At 34.7% G+C, this 18904-nt stretch overlaps 2 protein-coding genes across 5 annotated transcripts in view; one reads left to right on the top strand and one right to left on the bottom strand.

Moving 5' to 3' along the window:
* The window catches only part of LOC145306827 (sugar transporter SWEET1-like), a 177966-nt gene that overhangs the window by 88035 nt on the left and 71027 nt on the right, over positions 1-18904 (top strand). The window lies entirely within an intron of this gene.
* Positions 190-17277, bottom strand: LOC145306822 (aspartate--tRNA ligase, cytoplasmic-like). 4 transcript variants are annotated; one of them, XM_080149125.1, is made up of 16 exons: positions 17041-17277; positions 15655-15712; positions 15059-15213; positions 13849-13962; positions 13408-13466; positions 12515-12611; positions 8303-8565; positions 7648-7751; positions 7020-7123; positions 6337-6428; positions 5730-5820; positions 4561-4617; positions 3335-3386; positions 2179-2215; positions 1527-1605; positions 190-861 (listed from the first exon to the last, which is right to left on the bottom strand). In XM_080149125.1, exons 1-16 carry the CDS (start codon positions 17236-17238, stop codon positions 814-816), a joined length of 1608 nt encoding a protein of 535 aa, XP_080005251.1. In that variant the 5' UTR covers positions 17239-17277; the 3' UTR covers positions 190-813. The 4 variants fall into 4 exon arrangements, with proteins under 4 accessions (XP_080005251.1, XP_080005249.1, XP_080005248.1 ...); XM_080149123.1 differs by lacking the exon at positions 190-861 and adding an exon at positions 12417-12459 and having other exon boundaries at positions 1442-1605; positions 12558-12611; XM_080149122.1 differs by lacking the exon at positions 190-861 and adding an exon at positions 12171-12213 and having other exon boundaries at positions 1442-1605; positions 12558-12611.

The raw sequence follows: 18904 nt of genomic DNA, 5'->3' as shown, positions 1-18904 counted from the left end.
CCTACAAAAGATCTAAACCTACAAAAGATCTAAACCTACAAAAGACCTAATCCTACAAAAGGTCTAATCCTAAAAAGGTCTAACCCTATAAAAGATCTAATCCTACAAAAGGTCTAATCCTACAAAAGGTCTAATTAAGAGAAAATAAATATACATTATATTCCAATTTTTATGTTGAAAAATTCCCGATGGCCATAAAAATTGGAAGATTTTTTCTTTGGCAATTGAAAGATTTTTTATGAAGGTAATAATTTTATTACATTTAAAAATAATAATTTACTGCTTATTCTATAAGATTTTCGTAATATAAATATAACATTAGACCTTTTTGTAGCATTAGATCTTTTATAACATTACACATTATGTAATTAGATTTTTATAGCAATGCCATGTTTAGTGCATAGAAAAAACCCCCTCATTTTCATTTATCTAAAAATAAAGGGGGGAGAGGGGGCAGGGGGTTACGATGTTTAACTGGCATTATGTGGGGAAAACCTCTGAAATCCATATGCAATGATAATAGTTATTTATCGCATCGTATTATAGACAGCATTCCGCGGATATAAAAATGTACAATTATAAAAATTTTTAGCCTCAAGATGCCGAAGGCAGGGGCTAACAAAACTGGTTTAAATCCTATTGATTATACTTCTTTATATTAGTAGAAAACTGGATGTAATACGATGCTATACATAATTTTACAGTAAGGCAGAAAACTGGTTCTAATCCAGAGGATATTAATCGGTTTCGAAGCCATACTGGAAAAAGTATTAGTACAAAAGTACACATAGTACACTTAAGTACCCAAAGTTTTTATGGAGTCAGCCTCTTGGGATCTCTGGGGAACATGCTGGTCTTCCTATTAATTATACGGATCTTTAACATTTTTAAAAAGCGAAATTGGTACCTACCCAAAGTTTTATCAACTACTGGTACCCAAAGTTTTATAAACTGGTACCCAATGTTGTATAAATTGTTATTCAAAGTTAAATAAATTAGTACCCAAAGTTTTATTAACTGGTATCTTATGTTTTGTAAATTGGTACCCAAAGTTTTATAAATTGGTACCCAAAGTTTTATAAATTGGTACCCAAAGTTTTATAAATCAAAACCAAGTTTTTATTAACTGCTACCTACCAAAAGTTTTATAAACTGGTACCCAAAGTTTTATTAACTAGTACCAAATGTTTTATGAACTAGTACCCAAAGTTTAATAAACTGGTACCAAAAATTTTATAAATTGGTAACCAAAGTTTTAAAAACTGGTACCCAAAGTTTTATAAACTGGTACCCAAAGTTCTTATAAACTTGCCCCCAGCCAAAATGTGGTTGATTTATGCACAAAAAAATGACCCATACTAAATAATTTTTCTGTAATGCAAAAATTGCGACCACACAAGCACTGCAAACTTGGAGGAGGGGGGGGGGTCGACTTCTCCCCCTCTCACCATAAGTGCCTCTAGAGGCTTCTAGGGGGGCGTATCCGCTAATATATCCACATATGTTATTAGATCCATATTATTCCTGATATTGTCTAGACCAAGATACAGCATAGTCACTCTCTCCATACCAATACCTCCTCCCGCGTGGGGGGGACATCCATACCTATAATATGGCGGGAAAATGTCAAGTTTTGGCGGGAAAATGGTGGAAAGGGATAGATAGATAGAGAGGGAGAGATCCATACCAATACCTGCCCCCGCTTGGGGGGGGGGGGGGGCACCCATACCTTTAATATAGTTGTCAGAAACAAGGCGGGAAAAATTTAAAATTTTGGCGGAAAAATGGTAGAGAGGGATAGATAGATAGATAAAGATAGAGAGAGATAGGGGGAGAGAAAGAGAGATCCATACCAATAACTCCTCCAACATGGAGAGACATCCATACCTATAATGACAGATAGATTATCATCAAGGAGGGTTAGAGAGAGAGAGAGATAGAGAAAGAAAGAGTTGTGTCCTAAATTTACAACTTATAACTTTTATCTACAGTAGGGGTAGTTATGTTAATTATCAATGGGGATATACACCAATTTATTATCCTTTCCCTTAAGATTTCTGAGATACACCTATCTACAAGAGTTATGAGAATAATGTGTGATGTTAGAAATATGGCACGAAATTGTCAAGCTTTGGCGGGAAAATTTAAAATTTTGGCGGGAAAATGGTGAAAACTTACCTAAATGAGTCGATGTAGGCTGCAATGGTGTTCAGCTCTGAAAATAGTAAAATAGTTATTTATCGCATCGTATTATAGACAGCTTTCCGCAAATATTACAATGTAAAATTACGAGATTGATACCAGTTTTGTTAGAACCGAGATACCGAAGGCCCGGTCTCCAGAACTGTCATTCATTTTATGATATTGTTTTAATATTCGAGGAAAACTGTCTGTATCACAATGCAATAAATGATCTTGCAGCAATAATCCAATAATCCAACGAATATTAATCGGTTATGAAGCTATACTGGAAAAGAAATACCTAGTTTTCATGAAAACTGAGGACTTTTTGAACTGAAATAATAAGATTTTGTCTTTTTAAGCATGACCGACAGACAGACGGAAAAAAATGTATAAAGCAGATCCGTAAAATATTATAAACTTTGACTAAAAATTCAGTACGCCTTCTAAATTGCACCTAACTGTCATAGGAATCATCATGCAAAGTTTAAAATCGATAGGATAATTCTAACATGTCTTTTTTGGGATAGTGTCACGAAATGCATTTGAACTTAATTTAGTGAACCGCATATTTTTTCCTAGTTCATGGGTTAAACTACATATAGCATATATTTAAAAAGACGATTTTCAAGTCTTGATATTTAAAAACTACGTGGTAGAAAATTGAAATTCTTTCAAATATATGCTATATAAATGTAGTTTGACCATTTAACTAGGATAAAATATGCGGTTTACTAAAATAAGTTCAAATGCATTTCGTGAAACTACCCCTTTATATCATACAAAAAAATGCTATCAAAAAAAGTAAAAAATCAGCATGTTTTAAATGGACGCATGGACTTTCTGGTAACGATTATAGAGTTGCTACGCTTTCTAATTTGTACCTAACTATAAAAGAATCATCATTTTTTCAATAAGTCCTAATATAGTTTATTATGTAAAATGTTTATTAAAAAAAAACTACTAGTTACACCCCCCATTTTACCCCTTTATATTTACGCTGTTATTTACCAACTTTAAAGCTTAGTATTATTTTCCCACACTCTGTAGCATTCTCCCACGCTTGGTATTATTTTCTCACGCTCTGTATTATTTTCCCACGCTTAGTATTATTTTCCCACGCTTACTATTATTTTCCCACGCTCTTACTTACCAACTCCGTGAAGCTTGGCTCTCTCTGTCAAGAAGTTTGGATCATGAATCCTGTAATCATCACAGTTACAGTTTCAAAACAATAGTCAGGTAAGGGAGTGGACAATGGGCTGTTTATTACACTAGTCCCCAAGGTCTCATTCATTGGCATAATAATCTTGGGGACTATAATTGCATTAGTTAAGTGTCCAAACGTTTCAACCATAAATTGTAATTTAATATACAGAAGGGGTAATTTTGTGTATCATCTTTGGGAATGTATATCAATTTATTGGTCATTGTCTTATCCCTTTAGATCCCTGGGTGTATATTCTGCTAAGGATGGGGGGAGGGGGGTGGTAGAAGTGAAAAAATAAAGTGAATCTTTCATTAATGTTACACAATTTTTGTCAGATTATACACCCCTTAAAAAAAAAATTGGGGGGGGGGGGTGGTGGTCAATGTACCCTCCAATCGTTAAGGGTTAATACAATGACTGCAAGCAAAGCACAAATCAATTGAAAACAGTTTTAGTCAGTTAGTTGTGGAGCAGAAATTGTTGAGCAATGGCAGCTATAGGCCTTGCTAATATGATTTATGTAGCAAATCTTTTTTCCAAAAGAGTAATAAATAGCACACACTTGTTTCAAAGGGAGGGGGCGGAAGTGACAATTTTTGAAATCAAAACTAAAAGTCAAAGGAACTCAACTAAATAAAGAGTTACAGCTCTGAGATTTTGCATGGCAGTTGCTTCAAAGATGATTGTACAATATTGAACTGTGAAGAATCGCCTGCGATACCGCCGCTCCCGCCTATTTTTTTTTTTATGCCCAATAAGACAATTTTCAATCATCTAAGATAAACCATTTTTTCAAAAAAAAATTCCTTATATTTGCACTTGACACTTCTTTTTTAATATTGACATGTTTTAAATATTACAAATGTCAAGTAAAAATATATGGGAAATTTTTATAAAAATCTCAGATGATTGAAAATTGTCTAATTTGGCGAGAAAAGACAAAAAATTTCGGCGGGAGCGTCGGTTCCACCGCTGTTTCTTCACAGTTCCATATTGTACCTCTTTAAAGCAACTGCCATGCCGAATCTCAAAGCTGTAACTCTTTATTTAGTTGAGTTTCTTTGACTTTTAGTTTTGGTTTCAAAAATTGTCACTTCCGCCCCCTCCCTTAGTTATTTTGTTAAGTCATGACAGGTCACCAAAACATTTAATATTTGAAACTGTTTCCTTTGAGCACCAGACAAAATTTCTTCACCTCTCATAAACATATCATAGGAGTTGGAATACTGAAATAAATAGACAGAGGTGGATTAAAAAATAAATAAATTAGGGTCACTGCTCGCTGGTGTTGCAAAATTGTTTAAATATGATGATGTTGCTTAACTTTTCAAAAACAAATTTTTACTGATAAAATTATCCGATTGGTCTGATTTTTAGAATACTGATTCCTAGGATAACAACGTACAATGTTATCAGCCAAGCCTCTCTATAATCAAGTCTTAAAAATGTAAGTATGTCTATAAAAATTAATCTGTATTTAAGTAATTTTTTAATAAAACCTAAAAAATTGTTGAAAAAATAATAATTAATAATTCTGATATTTGATTCAATTATGACACCCTACAAGTGTTAATGTTCGTTTGTCTTACCGTTTCAGAGCTTCGTTTTTATGGATGTTGTAACAAAGCTACTCTATAATTAACTTATTCTGTCCGCCCGTAACTCTAGGGGGGAAATTAATAAACTTTGCTGCTATCGAAGATATACAGGTGAAATTTCTCATGAGGATTACTATAACATGTGTGCATCTAATCTTTACATTGTTTTGTCCGTTTGTCTGTCGGTCATGCTGCAAAAGACAGAAACCTTTACAGTGGTAGTTGCACAAAATGCATTTAAACTTTAATTTAGTGAACTGCATATTTTTTTCTGTTCAATAGTTTAATTACATCTAAAGAACATATATTTAAAAGATTTAAATTTTCTACCAAGTAGTTTTCAAGACTTGAAAATCATATTTTTGGATGTATGCAACTTCTATCGCTGTTTTGTTTACACAAAAAAACAGCATCATGAGTATTTTATTGGTGCCTAATTGATTGCTATTTATTTTGATGCATAACTATAAATGTTAGATGGTTTTCTTGTAGCTCATGCTTGCAATCATATTGTTAAATGTTCTTCATGCAACTATCCCTTTTTGCATCTTTTTATTCTTTGTTATGAGAACTGGACATCTGCTCTATAACTAATTTTATCCGTTTGTCACTTAACGATCTTCCCCATTCCCTCTCCTCCTACTGGATAAACGGCTCGACCAATAAAAGGGTGGGATAATTGCAACCTAAATTGACGACAATTTTTCTCCTGTCATAATATCCACGTATATTCTACATACCTTCTGATTATTAGGATCTGGCATAGTGTAGAAAGGTCGGACAGCCAGGGGAAATTTGTCCAGGATGAAAAAGTCCGTGTCATACTTGGCCCTGAATATTTAAGGATTAAACAGTAAACGTAACAGTAAGAGGGGGGGGGGGGAAGTGAAAGAGGCTTTCTTTATAAAAAAAAAGAGAGGAGTGAAAGAGAGAGAGAGAAAATAGGAAAATAAAGAAGATGAAGAGGGAAGGGACAACAGAGGGGAATGGGAAAGAAACAGAGGGATGTAAAAACAATACATCGGCCATTGTCTTATCCCTTGAGATCCCTGAATCCTTTGGCCACTTACTTGACCAATAGTTTCTTATTTCCTGCAAATATAATCTGCATATTTGCACTAGGTACCCAAAGTACACTAGGGTACCAAAAGTACATAAAAGTACCAAAAGTACACTAGAGTACCAAAAGTAAACTAGGGTACCAAAAGTACACTAGGGTAGGTACCAAAAGTACATAAAAGTACCCAAAGTACACTAGAGTATCAAAAGTACACTAGGGTACCCAAAGTACACTGGGGTACCAAAAGTACATAAAAGTACCCAAGGTACTGTTACAAATCCACTTACTTGACCAATCGTCCCAGGAGTTTCTCTGCTGGGGTGGAAAGATCGTCCTCGTCCCCCATCTCGACTCCCGCCTCGCGTAGCATCGACACAGCCTAGCAGACATTAAACTTTATCACAATTGGGAAATTCGAAGGAGCGTGGGAAATTTTCTAAAAGCATGAGAAAATTTGGAGAAATGTTGGGAAATTCATAGGAGCGTGGAAAAAAGTCCTTCCTAGGGGCGGTAGTGTTAAGACAATGCCTGTATAGGCATCGACACAACCTAGCAGACAATAAACTTTATCATGGTTTACAGTACTTTGTAATACACGCTGTAATAAGGATGACAACATCCATAAAAGTGAAGCTCTGAACTGTAAGACAAATGAACATAAACACTTGTAGAGTGTCAGAAATGTGATTGCTGATATTCAAGTTACACGGCCGAATTAAAAAAAAATATACCAATGAGCGTCTGGTAAAGAATTTACTTGGTCCGTTTGTCTGTCAGTCATGCTTAAAAAATATATACAAATGTAGATTTATCAATAATATGCTATATTATTTTAAATAGTCCGTTTGTTTATCCTATTTTTAGAGTTGAACATGAACACCATTGCCGCCTAGCTACATCAACTCATTTTAGTTAAGCTAAAATAATTTTCCCGCCAAAATTTGAAATTTTCCCGCCAAAACTTGATTACCTCTGGGAACTCCAGCCTGAGGGGAGGGTCCAAAAACTTGAATGGTTCGGATGGATACTGCGTGTTTACTGTGGCAATTTCACCCTGGAATTTGTCTCTAAGTCCTAAATCATAAAAAAGTGTGGTTATAAAAGCGTGGAAAATTTCCTAGGAAAAATTGTATACCTAGGCTTCGAGGTGTGAGAAATTTCATGGAAGTGTGGGGGGAATTTCATAAATTCATAACAGAACTCACATGTTCTAATCTAGCAGATATTACTGGAAAATATTCAGGGAGGAAGGGGATATTGAGCTGTTTATTGTACTAGTCTCCAAAGTTCTATAATAACGTATTTACATTGGTTGGCTTAACAACCTTGGAGAATTACCTTTTGTATTATGATTGGTTGGTTCATTAAGTTGAGTGTCTAAACGTTACAACCCTGAATTATTATCTACAGATTGGGTAATCTTGTGTATTATCACAGGGGATGTACATCAATTTATGGGCCATTGTCTTATCCCTTAAGATCCCTGAGTTTTATAGTAATTTATAGCTCCGTATTATAGACAACTTTCCGCGGGTAATATGCGGATAGAATGGCTGAGAACCGGTTCTAATCCAGCGGATATTGTCTGGAAATACTACCTTTGAAAATTTGAGTGAACATGTTCCCGATGGTGTCAACAACCTCGTGATAGTGGAACTTGAAAGCCATCTCCATGTCCAACCCAACAAACTCAGTCAAATGCCTGTGACAAATCACAAAATGTAAAATAAATTACGCTGCTAAAAAAATGGCGCGAAATTATCAGTTTTGGCGCGAAATTATATAGGTAGTTTTGGCGCGAAAATAGAAGGTTTTGGCGGGAATTTGATGATTGGTCATTTCCGTCCAACCCAACAAACTCAGTCAAATGCCTGTGACAAATCAAAAAATATAAAATAAATTACGCTGTTAAAAAAAAATGGCGCGAAATTAGAAGGTTTTGGCGGGAAACTGATGATTGGGCATGTTCGTACAACCCAACAAACTCAGTCAAATGCCAGTGACAAATCACATAATAAAAGCTGTCCAGTCAGACAGACAGACCGACAAACATACAGACCGACAGATAGATGTATTTAAAAGATAGTTGTAACTGAAATTGCTTTAATCCATGAAACAAATATATGGCCTGTATGAAAACAATGTGTTAATACACATTACTGCATACTTACAACCTTTTAGGAATCTGAAATTTGGAAAGAAAATTTCCATTTAAATTAAAAATGGCGGGAAACTGATGAAATGTCGTCGTACCTGTGAGTGTTGGAATCCTCAGCTCTGAACACTCCGCCGACAGTGAAAACTTTGCCAAAATCTGCAGCAATGGCCATTTGTTTGTAGAGCTGCGGCGACTGGGCTAGGTAGGCTGAACCTTTGAAATAGGACACCTTGAAAACGTTGGCCCCGCCTTCGCTAGCCGCGCTGATAATCTTGGGGGTGTGGATCTCAACAAAACCTTGTTTAGTCAGTACATCTCTGAAGAGAGAGCACACACCCGCCTCCAGTCGGAAAATGGCCTAAAATAATCACAAAATAGACAGACAGATAGATAGATAGATAAATACCTGATTAACTAGGGTCCTAAGGTCTAGTATCTTGATTCATAGACAGACAGACACACAGACAGACAGACAGATAGAGAGATACCTGATTATCTGGGGTCCAAAGTTCTAGTATTCTGTTATCCAACCTAGTATCCTGATTCACAGATAGACACACAGACAGACAGACAGACAGACAGACAGACAGAAAGTTAGACAGACAGATATATAGACAGATAGATAGATATATACTTGATTAGCCGGGGTCCTAAGGTCAAGTCTTCTGTTATCCAACCTAGAATCCTGGTTCAAAGACAGGCAGACAGACAGATAGACAGACAGATAGAGAGATACCTGATTATCTGGGGTCCTAAGTTCTAGTATTCTGTTATCCAACCTAGTATCCTGATTCACAGACAGACAGACAGACAGACAGACAGACAGACAGACAGACAGACAGAAAGTTAGACGGACAGATAGATAGATATATACTTGATTAGCCGGGGTCCTAAGGTCAATGAAGTATTCTGTTATCCAACCTAGAATCCTGGTTCAAAGACAGACAGACAGACAGACATACAGACAGACAGACAGACAGACAGACAGACAGACAGACAGACAGACAGATACAGACTGGCCAGTCAATTTTGAAAATAAAAAACGTACATAACGTACACAAAAAAAATACGTTACGTACATAAAACAAAAACAAAAAACGTACAAAAAACGTACATAATAAAAACACATAATGTATATTTTCTTCTAATTATCTATATTAATACATTAATATCTAATATGTTGTGTACTAAAGGTATGTTTAGTGAGATGTTAAGTAAATAAACAATAGGTACACTCTTATTATAATTTTAATAATAAAAGTTAGTATAATACAGAACTTAAGGTGTAACACTTACTACTACCCTAACAAACTTCAACTGATTTTCTAAATCATTTTTGAATTATAATAAAATTTATAGATTATCTAATATTTCCATCTGAAAAAATAACAAATGATTTTTCAAACATGTTATTACAAAAACAAGTGTAGCTAAACGATTTTGTCCAAAGTAATATACTAAAATTTTCTGACAAGAAGTGATAAGCTCTAGTTAGAATTTAAAGAAAGATCGAAAAATTAACGAAAATCAAATAAATAATATCATATTACAGAACTTTTGATGAGATTACACAATGGAAGAAAAAAGTTTAATAGTTGGAGATAGGTCAATGGAAGAAAAAAGGTTAATAGTCGGGGATAGGTCAATGGAAGAAAAGAAAATTAATAGTTGGGGATAGGTCAATGGAAGAAAAAAGGTTAATAGTCGGGGATAGGTCAATGGAAGAAAAAAAGGTTAATAGTCAGGGATAGGTCAATGGAAGAAAAAAATATTAAGTCGGGGATAGGTCAATGGAAGAAAAAAAGGTTAATATTTAGGGATAGCTCAATAGAAGAAAAAAAGGTTTTTAGTCGGGGATAGGACAATGGAAGAAAAAAAGGTTAATAGTCGGGGATAGGTCAATGGAAGAAAAAAGGTTAATAGTCGGGGATAGCTCTATGGAAAAATAGGGTTAATATTCAGAAGTGAGATAACGTAGAATATAATTTTTTAGGTGGTGCCTGCACCACCGATTCACTAGTAGATAGATAGGATTTAAATTGATAGAAAGATTAAAACTTCTGTATCGTCCATGTTCAGGGAGTCATACCCTTTCATCTGAAATAGATAGATAGATACAGTTATAGATAGATAAATACAGTTATAAATAGATAGGATTTAAATTGATAGAAAGATTAAAACTTCTGTATCGTCCATGTTCAGGGAGTCATACCCTTTCATCTGAAATAGATAGATAGATACAGTTATAGATAGATAAATACAGTTATAAATAGATAGGATTTAAATTGATAGAAAGATTAAAACTTCTGTATCGTCCATATTCAGTGAGTCATACCCTTTCATCTGAAATAGATAGATAAATAGTGTTATAGATAGACAGATAGATAGATAAAGTTATAGATAGATAGGATTTAAATTGATAGAAAGATTAAAACTCCTGTATCGTCCATGTTCAAGGAGTCATACCCATTCATCTGAAATAGATAGATAATTATAGTTATAGATAGACAGATAGATAGTGTTATATGAGTAGATAGAAAGTAGGTGGATGCGGGTCTTATTTATTGATCAGTTCGTTCATTAAGAAGGAAGGGATGGAGGGTATCGTTATTTTAGCTAGCTGGGAGTATAACTTTAGTATATGAAAATCTGGTGCAACATCCAAATAATTATATATCGTTTGTTATAGGAGAGACAGATAGAATTTTAAAGGATAAATAAAGAACGAAGTATAACAAATAGATAGTTTATATGGACATATTGAATATAAGAATATACAAATAAACTGTAGTTTGGTAAATAATCTTTTTTTAAAACTATGATAATGTTCCGTCCACTCAATTTTAAAGCGTACTTAAAACTACTAGATAGTGTTCTATGTTCAATAAAGGCTTTAGCTATTTGTTTTCGTGGCTAAAAACCCGTTTGCGGAAATTAATAGGAATATTTTTTTCTAAATCAAGTGCTTTACTGAAGTCTAGATAACATTAAATTTCATTCTAAATGTTTGCTTTGATAATATACATCAGTTCTTTTAAATCTGCTTTTATCTTTAGTTTTAAAAATCTGTTTTATGTTTTTTGGCTTAAAAACTGTGTATATGTAAAAATGTGTAAATTGTAAACACATTACTGTTCCAAATAAGATTTTTCTTTTTTTCTCCACAGGAGAAAAACAAACAAAGTTTGGTGTGACCCACATTTTTAAACAATACTGTACTACATTGATCTTAAGATAGAAGGAAAGATAATAGGGTTTATTAATGCCAGTCCGACAACCTATCACTATAACAGAGCCAAGTTGCCAAAAGTATGACTTCTAAATCCTGAACTGAACACCATATGATATCTCGGAATATTTACCTAGGAATATAAAGAATTTTGAAAACAAATAATGTAAAATCCATAAATTTAAACTAAAAGTTATAGTAACATATATGCATAATTTACCTACATATTTTTGTTCTATGAAAATTTAAGATAATATTGAATTTATTTAATATAATACACCTATAGTTTTTGTTAAAATTTTCGTACAAAACATACAAATTACTTTTCTGCTAATATTTGATTCTTATTATTTTTAAAAAAAAACGTAAAACGTACAAAAACACAAATTTCAAAATACGTTACGTACACATATCAAAATAACGTCCAGAACGTACACAGATTCGATGCGTAACGTACAAAACGTACAAAACGTACACTCTGGCCAGTCTGCAGATAGAGAGATACCTGATTATCTGGGGTCCTAAGTTCTAGTTATCTGTTATCTAACCTAGTATCCTGATTCACAGATAGACACACAGACAGACAGTTAGACAGACAGATAGATATATACTTGATTAGCTGGCGTCCTAAGGTCAAGTATTCTGTTGTCCAACCTAGTATCCTGGTTCACAGACAGACAGACAGACAGACAGATAGATAGATAGATTGACAGACAGATAGATAGATAAGATACCTGATTAGCTGGGGTCCTGAGGTCTAGTATTCTGTTATCCAACCTAGTATCCTGGTTCTCAGGCAGACAGACAGAGACAGACAGATAAATAGATAGACAGACAGACAGATAGATACCTGATTAGCTGGAGTCCTAAGGTCCAGTATCTTGATTCACAGACAGACAGACAGACAGACAGACAGACAGACAGACAGACAGAGAGACAGACAGATAAACAGACAGACAGAGAGACAGATAGATAGATACCTGATTAGCTGGGGTCCTAAGGTCTAGTATCCTGTTATCCAACCTGGTATCCTGGTTCAAAGAGAGACAGACAGACAGACAGACAGATAAATAGATACCTGATTCGCTGGGGTTCTAAGGTCTAGTATCCTGTTATCCAACCTGGTGTCCTGGTTCACCCGGGCAAAATTACCCTCCTCCTCGTCCGTTACTTTCCTAAAATCAAGTTTTAAGTCAGTTGGGACATTTTACCACGTACCTCTATACTATTATACTAGCGGCTACGCCCCTAAAGGCCGCTAGTGGCATTTAAATGTTTTTTATTTATTTTAAATATCTAATTTGAGAAATAATTTGTCTATGTTACGATCAGCTGTTAAATTCATGTCATTACGCAGCGCCACTACGCTAGCGACACTATGCGGCAGGAATATTTCAATTTTTTTAGATTTTATTATGATTTCTCTTGGGAGGGTGGTGGTACCCTCCCCAAAAATAGTTATAAACCTTCACGGGACCTATGAGAAGCTACCCTGTTAAAGAGAACCCGATCGGTTCAGCGGTTAGATAGATCCTTTGATACAAACACACAGACAAACAGACATCCTGTTACTTTAGTATAAGGATACTATACGTAGCACACGAATCGTTTATAAAATGTGTCTAAAAAAACTGCGTTTTCCAGTTTTGGGAATCAACCAGAAGATGCATGAAAAAAATAATTATAGGTTCATATTCTCTATAAAAATGTACATAACATTTACTTCAGATGTTTTTTGATATCTCTAAAAATGCAGCTGTACTAACTACTAATAGGTACATGTAGGGTAAAAATGCCTGATGCTAAAACTGTGATAACAATTATAATAAAAAACAAACATATATTTTGAAAAGTATAATATTAAATTATTAAAAGGTTAAATCAATGTATCCATTTGAGATTTTTTTTTTTTACATACTTTCTATTTCTTGGCTACATGCAAAAAGCTTTTTAGGTTCTTCAAACCTTTACCTGGCGGCGTCCTCAATGAGAAGTGGAAGCTGGGGCGCGGATGCGGACACCACCCAAACCTGCAGAAAAAAACAACAAATAAATCTTTCCCCAAAAAATTCAACCCAATAATTTTTATTCAATACACTAGTTCCAAAGGTTTTATAATAACGTTTTTAAAATAGTTGGCTTTATAATTTGGGAACTTAAGTAAATTATGATTGGTTGGTTTATTAAGTTGGGTGTTCAATCGTTTCAACCACTAATCTTAATCTATAGGAGGGGTAATTTTGTTAATCAAAATTGGGATTGTACATCAATTTTAACGGCCACTGTCTTATCCCTTTAGAGTTTTAAAGTTATCTATTGCTAAGTTTCATAGACAGCTTTACGCGGATATTACGCGGATAGTATGGCTGAGAGAACCGGTTCTAATCCAGCGGATAACAATCGGTTTAGTACCTGATGGACGTGGAGCTCAATATTTTGCTGTGAGCAGCTCTCAATCTTCTCGTCAGCCTTCACTATTTCAGCTTCAACGTCAACAATACTCTCTTTGGAGATGTGGGAAATGAACTAGAAAAAAACACAACAAGTGGTTGGAGGGAAAAAAATGTAAAAATTAAGAAATCTGAAAACATTTTTTCCATTTCCCCCCCCCTCCTTGTCGAAAAAAAAATTTAAAAATGTGTGGTAGGAGGGATAAAATAAATAGAATATAGAGTTCTTTAAATATTTTTCCATTTTCCCCCCTACTTGGTGAGAAAAAACTAGGGGGGAAAAAAAATATTAAAATTTGTAGCCGGGGAAAAAAAATAAATCTTGTGCAGAATATACACCCCTGCTTCTTTAATAAATACCTAACAACCATCAGAAGATTTCTAGACAAAAACCTTTGCTGAGTCATTTTTTTAAAGAACCCAAATTGGCATGGCGATGGTATCCAATAAATTTCATAATCAACAATACTCTTTAGAGAGATGGGAAATGAACCAGAAGAACACAAAACAATAATAAATCCTCCAAATTTAATAAATATCGGATGATTTCTAGACAAAACCCCACACCAAGTCATTTCTTTAAGAACCCGGATCGGCCTACTCTCTTAGGAGATGTGGGAAAAGATTTTGCATTACTCGCCGAATTATTTAATTTGGAATCATGTTGACACCATGTTATTTTTTCAAAAAAGGGTTGTGCTAAAATTCCATAAAGGTGTGAGTTTTAGGGCTTAACAACAGTAGTAGAACGATAACATTTATGTTAACTTAAAAAAATCTTTTAGTCTATAGTTCTTTTCAATAAGGAATACACATATTTATTGAATATTATCGTTCTACTACTGTTTTTAAGCCTTAAAACTCACACCTTTGCGGTATTTTTGCACAACCTAACTCCCCCTTTATACCCTGGTAACTAACTTAATAAAGTATTAACCTACCTTAATCATCTGTTTACTAATTCTCTCATTGACAAATGCCCGACACTGAACAGTGTCCTGTTGGTCACATGACCTACCTTAATCATCTGTTTGCTAATTCTTTCATTGACAAATGCCAGACACTGAACAGTGTACTGTTGATCACATGACCTACCTTAATCATCTGTTTGCTAATTCTCTCATTGACAAATGCCAGACACTGAACAGTGTCCTGTTGATCACATGACCTACCTTAATCATCTGTTTGCTAATTCTCTCATTGACAAATGCCAGACACTGAACAGTCTCCTGTTGATCACGAATTACAAAGAAGCACTGCTTCCCCTTGGCTCTGCTTGTGTGGAGTCTTCCACGAATCCAGACCTTGTTGCCAGCATCCTTCACCTGTCAATTCCACAGTGTTACACACAATATCCGCTGGATTAACACCAGTTTTTTAGTAATACTATCCGCATTGGTGTCCGCGGAAAGCTGTATATAATACGGATAAGACAATGGCCGATAAATTGATGTACATCCCCAATGATGAAACACAAAATTACAATAAAAAACCAACTCTGATTACACCACCTTTGTCCTAATTGTGCATGGCAATGAGTAGCGCCTGTTTAGGGCCATGGCATTCCCCTTACTCTAACTATTAATGTTGCGCACCTGACATCGTAGCAATAGGAACCATTTTTAACGTCTTTAGTTATGACGCGGTGTTGGTCCGAGATTTGAACCTATCACCTTACCGACGACGATCGCAAGTTGAGCTACGATCCGTCGCAGGTATCAACCTATAAATAATAGGATAATGATTGAAATAAACACTGTAAATTCCTTAAGATCTTTGACGTTGATGATGTCCACCACATTCTTCACCTTGGATTGATTCATCTCCTGAACAAAGGAGTGTGAGAATATTTGTAGGAGCATGGGAATATTCAAAGGGGCGTGGGAACAGGGTGGGCATACAAAAAACCCACCCAGGGTTTTTTTAAAAAAACCAATAAAACCCCCAAAAAAACCCTTAAAAAAAGGGTTTTTGGGTTGGGTTTTTGGGTTGGGCTTTTTAAAAAAACCCTGGGTTTTTCCCCACCCTGCGTGGGAATATTCGTAGGAGCATGGGAATATTCAAAGGAGCGTGGGAATATTCATGAAAGTTTGGGAAATTAAACTTTCTTAACTTTGGATTGATTCAACTTATACCTTATTCAGGGGTGTATATTCTGCACAAGATTTATTTTTTTTCCCCTGCTACAAAATTTTTTATTTTTTCCCCCCTAGATTTTTCTTAAAAAGTAGGGGGGAAAATAGAAAAATATTTAAAGAACTCTATATTTTATTTATTTTATCCCTCCTACCACACATTTTTTAGTTTTTTTAACCAAGGAGGGGGGCGAAATGGAAAAAATGTTTTCAGTTTTCTTAATTTTTACATTTTTTTTCCCTCCAACCACTTATTTTTTATTCCCCCCCCCCCCTGAGCAGGGGATCATGCAGAATATACACCCCTGACCTTATTCCTAAGTACTTCCCCATCACCGCTCACAACGGCAAACAATTATGGCTGTAAATATTACCACTCATACAAATTAATTCCCATGCACCTCAAAGGGAACTATCCACGAACGAGAGCAAGGGATTCTAAGCACCTTCAAGCAATGATCCAAAGTTTTTTTTTAGTAAATATATACCTACTAGGTTTATGTTAAATAGGTATTTGGTTTATTGACTAAAAAATTATGCTTCACCATGGTTTTATATGAAAAATACTTTAAAATGTAAAGCATTTTTTTGATGCAATATCATTAAATGCTTTGTTGAGTTCAAAGGACAAAATAAAATAAAAACATCAAATGATGTAATTTGCAAAAGTACATTAATTAAACTGTTTAAAATATTACAAGCTACCAACCCTTATTCTAAACATACATTTTTAATCAAAATGATATACTCTTGTGTCAAAGCTTTTAAACAACAGTTTAAACTCATCCATGATATTACACCAAAATATGCTTAACATTTCAAAGTTTTTTCCATATAATACTATGGTGAAACCTAACTTTTTAGTCAATAAACCAAATATTAAACAAAAACCTAGTATATTCACTAAAAAAATGCCAAGAATCAATGCTGCAAGGTGCTTAGAATCACTTGCTCTTGTTCGTGGATAGTCCCCTTTTCCCACACTTTTATTAAATTATGAATGGGTGAAAATTAATTACCTGGACACCATATTTCCCCTGGGAGATATCCGGTCCATCAGTCTCTGCTTGCTGCTGACCTCCCTTCTGTTCCTTATCCGCCGCCCGTTTGGCGGCTTTTTCCGCCTTTTTGGCCTCCTTTCTCATCTGGCCCTTGGACTTTTCCCCGGATTCGGCGGCCGCGGCTCCTTTCTTATCGGTCTCCTTGCCCTCGGTCATTTTATTAGCAGCAGACAACTGTAGGGGATATCTGAAAGTATTTTAAATAGGGTTAGGCCGGATAATTTTTTGGCCGGATACCGGATATCCGGCATTAGAAATCAGTTCCAGCCGGATTTCTGGCCAACGTTCGATATCTGGCAATTTACCGGATATCCGGCGTCAAAAATCAGCCGGATATCATGAAACCGGATAGTTTTAATATCCGGTATCCGGCCGGATATTAAAAATGGCCGGATATCCGGCCAAACAAGATATCCGGCCAAACCAGATATCCGGCCCAACCCTAGTATTTTTAACATAAATTATAAAGCGCAACAATAATTAACATACAGAAAACATACTTTAACCCGAGAAAGAGAGGTGATAACGGGCTGTTTATTATTACACTAGTCCCCAAAAGAGGACTATCCACGAACGAGAGCACATGATTCTAAGTACCTTCCAGCATTGATCCTAAGTATTTTCTTTCAGAATATAATAGGACACCATGCATTATTAATATATTGACGAGAAAATTTATGTTTCACCCATGTTTTTTTTAGGTATTTTAATTGATTTTGAAAACTTTTATGAAGCGAATTCTTTTGATAAAATGGATATTTGATGATACACATGCGAATACTCGTGTTATATAGATTGTAAATTAATCCATATTAGCATTAATTTAAACATACATATGAGATATATTAAATGTGCTTTTGACTTTTTTTAATTTTTATCATTTGACAACATGGACAATTAAAGACACCCCGAACTCAACAAAACGTTTGATAGAATTTTAACGAAAAATGGTGGACATTTTTTTTCTTTTCTTCAACTTGAAGTGGTGAAACATAAATTTTCTCGTCATTATATTAATTATTAATAGTGACCTATTATATTCTGAAAGAAAATACTCAGGATCAATGCTGGAAGGTACTTAGAATCACGTGCTCTTGTTCGTGGATAGTCCTCTTTTATGATAACATTTTAAGATTTTTTGGCTTAACATCTTTAGAGACTTTTTTTACTGAATTTTGATTAGTTGGTTGATTAAGTTGAGTGTTCAAACGTTTTTCAACCACTAATTTTAATTAATAGAAGAGGTAATTTTAAATGTCATAATAGGGGATGTACATCAATTTATCGGTCATTGTCAACGAATAAGATAGCCTTGTTATAAAACATTGGGTACCAGTGTAATTATCAGTCCAATGTCCCCTCCCTCCCTCTCTCCCCAAGTGAGATAGAATAATGACAAAATTAAAACTATAAACCAGGAATCTAAAGGGATAGACAAGTGACAAAAAATTAGTGTACATCCCCAATGAATATAAACAAATTACCCCTTCTTTATATAAAAATTATTGGTTGATAAGTTTAGCCACCAGTCAAAATTCAATCAAAGTTTTTGAGAAAACAATAATATTGCCTTGTTATTAAACTTTGGGTACTAGTGTAATTTACAGTCCAATGTCCCCTCCCTCCCTAATAAGTGTAATAGCATAATGACAAAATTAAAACTATAAACCAGGAATCTAAAGGGATAGACAAGTGACAAAAAATTGGTGTACATCCCCAATGATGATAAACAAATTACCCCTTCTCTATATGAAAATTATTGGTTGTAAATTTTAGCCACCAGTCAAAATTCTATAAAAGTTTTTGAGAAAACTAATCAGAT

Source organism: Acartia tonsa, chromosome 15, assembly GCF_053477335.1.
Source record: "Acartia tonsa isolate MP-2025a chromosome 15, ASM5347733v1, whole genome shotgun sequence".
Lineage (NCBI taxonomy): Eukaryota > Metazoa > Arthropoda > Copepoda > Calanoida > Acartiidae > Acartia > Acartia tonsa.
Note: the sequence above shows the minus strand (reverse complement) of the source record. Positions and strands in the feature narration are given on the sequence as shown.